The sequence below is a fragment of the Hydra vulgaris genome, chromosome 01 (genome assembly GCF_038396675.1).
Source record: "Hydra vulgaris chromosome 01, alternate assembly HydraT2T_AEP".
NCBI classification, from domain to species: Eukaryota; Metazoa; Cnidaria; class Hydrozoa; order Anthoathecata; family Hydridae; genus Hydra; species Hydra vulgaris.
In genome coordinates, this window is record NC_088920.1 from 36,590,508 (window position 1) to 36,602,643 (window position 12,136).

The 12,136-nt window shown below is 29.0% G+C and overlaps 1 protein-coding gene across 1 annotated transcript in view; it reads left to right on the forward strand.

The window, feature by feature from the left end:
- Positions 1–12,136, forward strand: part of LOC100201891 (general transcription factor IIF subunit 2) — a 39,510-nt gene that overhangs the window by 4,030 nt on the left and 23,344 nt on the right. The window contains exon 2 of the mRNA XM_065788051.1: positions 8,066–8,142. Within this exon, the coding sequence (XP_065644123.1) occupies positions 8,066–8,142 (77 nt within the window). The remainder of the gene's footprint in view (positions 1–8,065; positions 8,143–12,136) is intronic.

The window sequence follows — 12,136 nt, forward strand, 5'->3', positions numbered from 1 at the left end:
AGAAATTGTAACTTTAGCAGCATGAAAGTTGCTAATTATACTAGTTCACAAACCATCTCTTCAACTGTGCTATGATTTTGGAAATTTTCTATATTTAAAATGCCTAAATTTTGAACAAATTTTTGCAACAACAATTGGAATAATTTTTGTTGGAACCTGGTTTTTCATTTTAGGAAAATTATTGGATAGTTTAGTTAGTTTTCTATATAGGGCCAAAGATATGCTAGAAACAATTTGTGCAAATATTATTTTATTGTAAGCAAATGTTGTAATACTGTAAACTAAACTTAAACTAAACTAAACTTGTAAACTTAAACTAAAAAAGCAAATATAATATTGTAAACTATTGATAACATTTGCTTTCCTACTTTTAGGTAAAGCACGCTTCAGTATATTTGGCTTTAGTTTTTTCACTTGCTCTTTTTTATAACAATAAAGTCATCAAAAAGATAATAAAAAAACATTTCGCAAATACTTTGAAACTCTTTGCATTTAATGTGTTGTAATTATTAAGATCTTATTTGTTACAGGAGCCTGAAAACTATTGATTTTTGAAAGGTAAATAACATTACAAAACAAAAATCCAAATAAGTTCAAAATTTTTTATCATTACAATCTATTATTAGAGTTCTTTTATTGTCATCATCACGATCATTGCTATGTGCAAATTTTATTTCTAAGATGCAACTGACACAATGTTAAATAAATCATTTTTAAATATTTGCTGACTGGTCTTTTAATTATTGTAGGAGTGGAATTGCCAAATGTAAATATAAAACAAAACAACGTAAGTTCAACTAAATCTTTTATGAATAATAGTGATTAGTTTGCAAAAGTATTTACTAATTACACAGTTATATTATTCTTTATAATATACATGCCTTTACAAACACAATCTACAGTCATTATTCATTCCTTTCAAGCCCATTTCAAAATTTTTGGTATGACTTTAATGTAGAATTTTGACAATGATTTGAAATCTAATTATAAATGTAAGTATGAATGTAAAAAAAATTCTTTTTTTTTTTCTAGTTTTTTTTTTTTTTGGGACAAGTTTTTTCTACTACTTCATCTCTAAATCTTTAAAATTCACAAAAAAGTAAAAGTAAAATAGTAGTTTAGTTTAAACAAATTAAACGTTTTTAGGACTTTTTTTAAAAATATTTAAATGCTTGAACAATTTTCTTCTGTAATTGAAAATATTAAAAACAAACTTTAGCACTGTGACTTTCAAAATGCAGTTTCATTATTATTTCAGATAGATAAGTCATTATCAAAAAATATTGATCTGAATAAAGTTATCGTCTTAAAGAATTTATGAAAAAATTTAACTTCGGGAGCAAAAAAAGTGCTTCTTATAGAACTCTTAAATTAATAAAAAAGTAAAACTAGAACTGTGAAAAAAAAGCAATAATCACCCTTTTGGGTGATTTAATTGCATCAAAGCAATATTTTTAGTTGCCCTTTACAAAATTCGGTCTCCTGATATTATCAGGCGACTGTGAGTCTAAATATCTGCTGGTTAGAAATGACATCATATGTCATTAATTGTAGCTGGTATGTATATGTTTTTTTTTTAACTTTTTTGAAAGGCAAATTTTCATTTGCAGAATCCTTCAACTTATCCATTTTGTCTAGCAATGTCTCATATTTTCAAGTTCTGGACTTTTTATCTGGTTATCTTCAAAGTGGTATAACTCAAATCATTTTGTTTGCTTTATTTAGTCTTATTTGTTTGCTTTAATTTTTTCAGAAAAAATTATTCAACTAAAATTTTGCTAGGTAATCTATGTGATGTAGATAACAATTTTTACAAATAATAAAGAAAAAGGGATTGTGAGTAACAAATCAAGATAATTTTTCTCACTTTCTCATGGAATATTTCAGGATATTTGCAAAAATTATTAAACTGCTCTAATTCATAGTTTTAAAAATGTCTTTAGGCATAGAAAAATATTTGAAAAGTATTTGGAAACAGTTTTCTTGCAGCATTTTAATGTATGATATTATTTTTATGATTAACTGTTATGAGTATATGATTGATAAATCAGAAGCAATTTTAGACTCATTAAATTTTTTAAAGTCTGAAAAAAGAAATTTATTTTTATGAAAATTTTTGTTTTCGCAATTCATTTTCTTAAAAACGAAATTTTAAAATTTTAAAAATACCAACAATTAAAATTACTTATTTTTACTAAGAATTTTTTATTGTGACAACTATAAAATTAACAGCAAACATTATTTAAAATTGATTCTTTTTCCGACCAGATAGAAAAATAACCAGAAATAAAAATATATAATTAAAATATACACTCTTAATTATAAATTGTCACAACTGTTAATGTCATAATATTTTCTGAATGCAGAGGCTCAGGTTTAAAACTGTCAATGTCACAATATTTTCTAAAGGCAGAGGCTCAGGTTTAAAACTGTCAATGTCACAATATTTTCTGAAGGCAGAGGCTCAGGTTTAAAACTGTCAATGTCACAATATTTTCTGAAGGCAGAGGCTCAGGTTTAAAACTGTCAATGTACAATATTTTCCGAAGGCAGAGGCTCAGGTTTAAAAGCAGTATTTTTGAACTTTAACTTTTGCAAAATTTTACATTTTATTTTGTGTATGTTTAATGCGTCTTAACTATTGTAATTGTTTAATAACATAAATAGTAATAGTTATGTATTTTTAGTTTTTTTAATTTGATTTTTAATTTAATTTTTACAATTGTCATTTTTGTATATATTTATAAATTTAATATTATCAATTAGTCATTATTTTATATAACTTATTTATCAGAGGTCAATAGTAGAAAGTTCATTTTATATAATACCTACATATTCTCATAGTTTTAGTGTTATGTTTTCTATTCTTCATCTGACGCTGGCGAACTTGTGTTTCATTATTTTATCTGGATAACTTTTTTTTATTTTATTTGGAATATATTTTTCAGTTCAATTCTGCTGATCTACATAAATTAATAAATCTACATAAATTAATAACTAATATAATGGCCAAAAGGAAGAAAAATTTTGTTTACACATTATTTTGACAAGAAAATATTTTTGTTACATCACCGAGCACTGTGTTGCAATTTAAAAGTAGTCACAAAATTGTTACGAAGTTGTCACTACATAATAATTATTGTCAATAATTTTTAAAGTAATTTTTTTTAACTTACAGGTTAATTAAATTTGCAAAGTAAATTAAAATAATTACTTTGTTTTTTAGCTTTTTATTGATTTTATCTTTTTGATCTGATTAAAAAAAACAACACATTTGTAACAAAGTAAAACAAAATCAGTGTGTAACAAACACCCTTTTGATTCATTTTGAAAAAAAATTCTCATATAAAACAGTTTTTTTCCATATCTAAATACATTAATTTTAAAATTGGGTACACGGTTGTGTTAATGAGTCAGGGTAAGAACATCAGTTTTTGCTATGTCTAGTAATATCTGTCCAACAGCATCTGTAAATATAATGATGCCCAATAATATCTGTCCAACAACATCTGTAAATATAATGATGTGTAACTACATCTGCCCAACAACATCTGCAAATACACTGAGGTATAACAACATCTGTCTAAAAACATCTGAAATTCCATTGGTGTATAATAACATCTTTTTTGTCATTGATGTATAATAGCATTTCATTGATGTATAATAACATTTTTTTTTTTATAATTTTTTTTTTTATACATCTTCGCTTCCAACAAAGCTGCATGCAACCACTAATTAGAGTTGGAAGTTACTGGAAGAGAAAAGATGAAGATAGTAGAGCAAGATAACAATTGACAGACGACTTAAAGGATTGCAAATTATATAAATCAAGAAAACAAGATAAAGGAAGCGAATTCCAAAGAGCTGATGTTCGAGTAAAAAAACTTGATAAATAAGAGTTTTTATAGCACTTAGGAACAGTCACAGAAAAAGGATGAGACTTTATGGAATGATGAGTAACATGAGAATGAATTTTAGTAGATAGCACAAGAGATGCTAGCTCTTTAGAGCAGTGCCCGTCATAGTATTTGTAGAAAAGAGAAAGAGAAGCAACATTACAATGATGTGAAAATGGTTGGAGGTTGGCTGCAAAAGCAGGTCCAACTATGTTTACAATCCGTTTTTGCGTCTTTTCTAAAGGAGAAAGGGCATCATTGGAAGATCTACCCCAGATGTGGCAACAGTATTTCATACAAGGCCGGATTTGAAATTTATAGAGATAAAGAATAGAATCCAGAGTAAGGAAGTGTCAAGTTCGATAAAGAGATACTACCTTAGCGGATGCTAATTTTGCAATGGGTTTGATATATAGTTTCCAAGAAAGATCGGAAGCAAGAGTTAATCCTAGAAGATGAAAGGTAGATGACTTATCGAGTACATCACCATTCATAAATATTATCTAAATTATTGCAATAACGATTGGCTGAAAAAAATTGAGTTTTATCTGTATTGAAGTTCACCACCCATTGTGAGCCCCATGCTGTAGCAGAAGTGAGATCTTTTTCATGCTCAAATACCCCCTCCAAGCTTCTTATCATGACAAGAATAAATGGTAGTGTCATCAGCAAACAATGTCTTAGATATGAGAACATCTGGAAGGTTGTTAATGTAAATTAAAAAGAGTATAGGGCCAAGGATAGAACCTTGAGGAACCCCTGAAGTTACAGAATATGAAGTTATTAGTGCTGTCCATCAAGGACAACTTTTATACTACGATTGGAAAGGAAGGATTCAATAGTCTTAAAGATGTTACCAGATACACCGTAAGAAGAAAGCTTTTGGAGAAGACCAGCATGCCAAACTTTATCAAAAGCTTTAGAAATGTAAAAAACGATATCCTTAACCTCTCCACCTCTGTCTTATGCACAATAAAACCTATCAGGTATTACTGCTAGCAAATCAGCTGTAGAATGAGAAGATCAAAATCCATATTGATGGTCAGAAAGTAAGTTATTAGATTCAAGATGAGAAATTAAGTGTTTGTTAATTAAAGATTCAAAAACTAATGGGGCGGTAATCAGACCGCTCTCCAGAATTTTTGAAAATAGGGATAACAGATACCGCTTTCCAGAAAACAAGACTCTGATAAGCACTTGTTAAATAGTTTTGAAAGTATAGATGACAGCTCTGCAGAACACTTCTATAACATGTATGTTGTCCGAACCACAAGCTCTAGAAGAGTCTAAGCAGGAAATCACTTTAGATACAGAAGCTGGAGTGATAGGAATGTCAAGCAATGGATCAACCTGTTTATTGGCAATATCAGGTAGAACGCAACTAGTGGAATCAAGAGATGATATTGATGAAAAGTTCTTAGCAAACAGTTCAGCTTTGTCTTTAGGTGAGGTGACAAAGTCTGAACTATACAAGAGAGGTGGAATTACAGATTTGCCCTTATTATTGATACTATTAAAGATTCTCCAGAATTCACAAGAGCCTAATTTTTGAGATGAGATACGAGATTTCTTGACCTGAGAATAGCGTGCTTTGGCGTTAGACAAAACCTTTTTACAATGGTTTCTGGCAGTAATAAATAGACGTCTGTTTTCTGGAGAATTGTTTTGCTGATAGATATGGAAGTAACGGTTTCGATTGGTAGTTGCAGCAACACAATGTGAGGAAAACCATGGAGGAAAGTGAGGCTTGACCTGGAATCGTTGAGAGGGAATAAAAGATTCCATGCCAGCCTGAATCCACGAAGCTATGTAAGAAGCACATTTGTCAACAGAAAAACAAAAGATTTCTATCCAAGGGCCATCACAAAGAAAATCACGGAAAGAATAAGTTGAGTAGAGAAGGTAAATGATTCGGGTTGTCTGGAAAATGAGTTGGAAAGTCGACTATTTAAGTTAGGGATTGAGAAAGATAAAAGTTGTAGGCTTTAAAGCCTGCAGAGTCACTGACACTAGAGCCAAGCTATTCAGTGTGATGAGCATTAAAGTCACCAACATTAACAATATTGGCTGATGGATAAAGAGAGAGGTCTTGATCAGTATGATCAGAAATAACATCAAAAAGAGTATGATCAGAAATAACATCAAAAAAAGTGCAATCTTGAGATGAAGGAGAGCTATATAGAACAAACAGAAAGGCGATTGTGAGTGAAGTGGTGCTAAATGAAACCATAAAAGAATAGTCTGTGGATTCAAACCTAGTTTCACGACAAATGGGTGAATTCTTACGAATGTAAATGCCCAGGCCAAGCATGTGACTATTGGAGTCTTTACAAAATAAAGCAAGATAACCATCATCACTAAGATCACAAGATGAGACAGCTGAACTCAAATTAGTCTTACAAGTAGGTGAACTTTGCAAGAGATAAGACTTAAAAAAAGAAAAGTTACTTCGAAGGCCACGAATATTAGTGAATGATAGGTTTAGAGAACTTGGTGATGACGATGGTTTTTTGTGTTTTATAGTTTTTGGTACTTTATTTATTTTTAAATTTTTTATAGAACTTGACTCAAAGCATAGATAGTACTCAGAACACTGTTTAATAGCCCAAGCAATTGCCACATTACTACTAATAAACCCTAAGCCATAACAAAGGACTCCAAATGTGGCCTCGGCAATGCACACCAAAAGTACAAACAGGGACACCATCCATACGCAACATGGTACTGTTAATACTTTGATATTTTTCAGCTGATGATGGAATTAGCATCTCTGAGAACTACCACAGAGTTTGGGAAACCTGACTACCAGCCGGCCTCAGAACCATAAAACTAAGTTGTACCCTCATTATGAGATAATGAAATGAGTTGCCTAGCCATAAAAATAGAGACATAAGCAAAACCCATGCATTGAGTCAAGAAGATCCAGCATTCAACATCCTAGACTGGAAACAATGTATTACATCTGCGTAAAAGTATATGATTACTACAGATGTAGTTGCGTCTTTTTAATTATCAAAGTATAACAATATCTGTGCAACTACATCTAGAGATTTTACAGATGTAGTTACATCTTTTAATTATATTAAAAATAGCTGCTAGATTTTATAAAATTATTAAATTACATATAAGATTTTTTTAGATGTAGTTACATCTGGAGGAAATTGTTCCAGATGTTATTGAACTTGAAAAATTACCAGATGTAGTTACATCTTCCTAAAGATGTTGTTAGAGGTCATTGAATTTCCAGATGATATTGGACAGATGTTGTTGGAGTAAAAAAAAATACAGATGATCTTGGACTACTCTACAGATGGATTTTAATTTTTCAAAATATAAAAGTTGAAAAAAATTTTTTTGAATTTTTTATTGTATATTATAATATGACATGGCATGATTTACACTACTAAAAAGATTTTTTGAACTCTAGTGGTAGTTCTGTTAAATAAAATGAACTTTGAATGTTATAATAAAAAAGCCAATCAACTAAAAAATTTAATGTTTGTTTGATATGGTGAGTGGGCAAATGTATGAAAATAGTTTAAGGAACTTTTTTTTTTTTTTTTAGTTGTTATTCGTGGTGCAACCCTCTCTCAACTCTTTAACTCCAAAACACGAACCTTGCCAAGGCCGCTGCGCGGAGAAACTAAGTTGACTTATAAAGAATGCTTGTTTATTCTAACTAACTTACTAATTAGAAGTTAGTTAGAATTAACTAACGTTAATTCTAACTAACTTATAAAGAATGCTTGTTTATTCTATTTTGACTGTATTAGGTTTAAACAATTTGTAGAACTATCTTTATGTCTACAGCTATCTTTCTGTGTAAGCAAAAAAAGAAATAATTCCAAGTTCTAAAAGACCTCATGCTAAATTAGACATACATTTATCAAATGACAAGTTTATTGAAATGTATCGAATGATACTTTTATAGGCTTCTATTAAATGACAAGTTTAGGTTTGGACAGATAGTATTTATGTGTAAAAAAACATCTAATATAACAAAATAAAAAAAAGTACATTTTGCTATATTAATTGAATTTTTAATTCAATTAAACCTAATTATGCAATGTATAAATTTAATGAAAGCAAACTGTGTTAATTAACATCATTAAGTCAATTAAATAGAGTGAAATATATCAGAAATATTGGGGTTTTGTTTTATTTTTCAGGTTCCCAAATACATAGCAGATATATGGGGTAAGGCTGATGCAAGTGGAATAGTAGGAAGTTTAAAAATTCCAAAACAGTAAGTATTTTATACATCAAAATATCAAACAAGTCTTCACACATTTTTTCTAACATTTAATATTTATAAGCAGAAAAAATTGTTAAAGTTATGTTAATAAAGTCACTAAATATCATTAATAAAAAATAATATTTAAAAAAATGTTATTTTGTCAATACATTGAACTTAAAATCAATAACGATTATTGCAAATCATTACCGCTTTAAGACTAGTAACACTTTAATACATTTTTTGTTTCTTGGTTCAGTGTATTCTTTTCACCAACTTTGATATTGTAAAGAATATTGCATCATTAAAGCACCTAATTTGTTTGCTACTTATGTGGTAGTGATAGTGTTCAATATTTGCTCATTATAAATTATATTGTTAGTTTCAGAAATGAAAATGGTAGCATGCAATGTTGCAATTCAAAATTTGGTTTATATTGCAATGTTGTTATGTTAACATGCATTGTTTTATAAAGTACTAAATATAAACCAAATTCTGATTAATGATGCAGTTAATGTAAATGAGGAGTTCCAAGTTTTATCCTCATTATGTCCCTGCTAGTACTACACTCAACTTGTTTCTCTGCACAGTGGCCTTGTTTGTCAACTTGTTTCTTTGCACAGTGGCCTTGTTTGACAAGGCTAATTTTTCCAAAGGGATCCCCAAGTGCTGAGACAAGTTGTGTTCATATCGAAGAAAATTTAAAAAAAATGTTTAGGTCAATTTTTTTTCATTACAACTAAATGATAGATGTATATCATTCTAAATTATAATTTTAGCCAAAATTTGCCTTCTTCACTTTGTTTTAGTTCTTGGAATCTTTGTAATATACGCTTCAATCTACAGATATGAGTTTATTTCATGCGTGTTTAATTCAAAAGAGTTTTGTATATGGTGTCATTGTAGATTTTTTTTAATATATAGAAGTATTTTTTTCTCCCACAACCAGAAAATTATATTTATTTATGTTGATTTAGTGAAAAATTATATTTATTTGTATAATTTTTCACTAAATCAACAAAAAATATTTGTAATAAAATTAAAAATAAAATAATATAATTTTTATTAACATAATATAAGTTTTTGGATTTTATTAGTGCAATTTAGTTTTTACAATCGTCAGGGTTATTTTTAAATTAATATTTTTTACACATTTATCTTGTTTTAAGTGTTACTTATTGAACATTATTGCAAGAGCTAAGCAAAATTTAAATTTTTATGATGAACTTCTACATAAAAAGATGTTGGTCACCTTATTATATGTTCTGAATCTTTTTTATTTTTATTTAAACAATATTTTATTTAAGCCATTTATTGCTACAAGTTTATTTTCTTCTATTAAACTGATATTTTAATTGATAATTAATTTGGACAAAAGACAGTATTTATTAAGGGTATCTAATGAACTACAAAGTTTTGTATACTGAAAGTCTCTAAATTGCAGGGTATATTATCAAAACTCAGAGAACCAAAATAAAATGGAGGTGAGCTTTGACTAAAACGCGACAAGTTTTTATTGATATATACTTATTTAGTTTTAATTTAAAAAAAAATTAAGCCCAAACCTTTTTTTTTAATACATTTTCTTTAATATGAACACAACTTGTCTCAACACTTTGTAGCAACGATTTATAAAAAAGATGAAAAATTTGAAACAAAAATTCCAAAAGTTTCAGGGAGGCACTATATTAGAGGTAAATACAGTAATAAAGAAAATAGAAATTAGAACTGGGGATAAAAATTGTGTTACACAGTGTTATTCGCCTTAACTTTAAAGAAGGGTAAAAGTAATGGAAGTATCATTAAAAGTCCCTGTTGCCTATCAACATTGCCAGATTGATTTTCGGTATTGTGGGAGGAATCAAGGAGAATAAGTAAGGGTTGACATTTGAGGTGAGGGAGGAGGATTGTTTATACCTTCTTGTAAATTCTCCAGATAATTGGATCAAATTTACTGAAATATATATTTGTGTTACTAAAGTCATGAAATTGTTTATCTATTGTAAGTACTACTTTTTATATCTCTTTGGAGCTACCTAAAACATTAATAGGTTTTATATTTAGTTTGATCATCAACTCTTTTATTTCTGCAAAGTTAATCTGCCATGCATTTTTTACAACTTACCTTTTTTAAAGATCAATTTTTACATTTAGTTTGATACATTTTTTGTTAATAAAATATTTGACCGCCTTATTTAGACCTTCAAAAACTATCGCTTCTCACATCAACAAATTTTTTTTCTTGAGACATCAATCAACTATTTTGCAAATAAAATGTTTATATCTTTGTTGCAAACAGGTTTTATAACACAAAAATGTTGTTTTACAGCTTTTTTTTAAAATAAACAGGTTTTATAACACAAAAATGTTGTTTTACAGCTTTTTTTTAAAATAAACAGGTTTTATAACACAAAAATGTTGTTTTACAGCTTTTTTTTAAAATAAACAGGTTTTATAACACAAAAATGTTGTTTTACAGCTTTTTTTTATGTATGAGAGTAGCTAAAATAGCATAAAGATTCATTAACTGGGTCAAATCCACTCTTCGGGTCTGCCCAGCTTGTATTAGAAAGTTGTTTTAGAGTGTCTAGTGCTGATTTATACATTTCTTTTCCTAGAGGATATGAAGTCATGGTAAACTAGTCATAATAAGACTTTTCAAATGTGCCAAAAAAACAACTAGACATTACTTTTTGCTGACACTTCTTTTATGGTGACCAAATTCTAAATAGAGTTTAATAAAAGTGCTTTTATCTGTGTTTAAAGGTTGTTTTCAGTTTCAGACATCACAGAAGCACCATCATGTTCTTTTCTTCTGTGAAGATGTTAATGTCTTTCAATAAGTTTAACTACAGAAATATTGTTAAAGAACAAAATAAAAATTGACTGAAGACTTCAAAAACTGAAAATTGTATGAGTCAGGAAAGCATGAAGATGGGAGAGAATCATCAATGTGGGAAGAAAAAACTAGATAAATAATTAATTTTAGAGTTGTATTAAGAGTGTTGTCTTTCATCAATATGTTGGAAAATCAACTATATTGCAATAATTGTTAGCAATAACTTTTAGGTACTTTAGTCATGTTTTTAGTTATTAGTAAACTCGACTCACTCATAGATAGTGCATGTTATCCAATGCAATGAGCTATGCAGTTATCTCGGTCTCACTTATCCAGAGTTGTAAAAAAGGTTTCCTTATGAAGCCTTGACCATTCACACCAAAAGTAAAGTAACAATTCAAGAAAGTTGTTAATGTTCATGTACTAGTTGATGGTAAAGATTGCTGCACCTTTGCCATAACCTAATCTGCTATATTGATGTTCTCTGTGTCCGCTCCATTGCAAACCTTGTTCTATCATTCAGTAAATGACAGTGAGAAACAAATAGACTTCTATTTGGTTCTCATTGGTGATGTTCTTTTGCAGCTTTATCATTTTAATAAAATCACCAGATTTTACAGTTTTTTTATTTAAAACCTGATCTAATCAGAAAATATTGACATATACCATTTTGATGATAATGAGAAGTTTCATGTTTAACAATATTTCCACGTTTGATGTGGGCTTAATTTACATAATCTCTTTATCAGTTTTGCACTCAAATTTGTATTGGTGCAGAACCTTGGATATGTAGAAAAATCCAAATGAAGAAGTGGTTTTTGAACAGTAATATCTTGTACTAGGATATTTAGGGCAAGTTATTTTTCTTCAACTGCTTTCATTTTCAAACCAGTATGCCCATTACCATTATCATCTGTATATTTTACATGGTGTTGAAATCCTACAGATGAAGGCACTTGTAGAAGAACGTTGGTTGTCAGACACTAGCACATTTTCAGCAAGACTAATAACTGACTTAACAACTGATAGTTTGGTCTGTCATCTATAGCAATAAATATAACAATATTGTAGAAAAGACTTTAGATTGTTGCTAAACAGCACTTCTGCTGTTTCATGAAATACAATACAAACACGTGTATTCCATTTAATACAATCAATCAATGTATG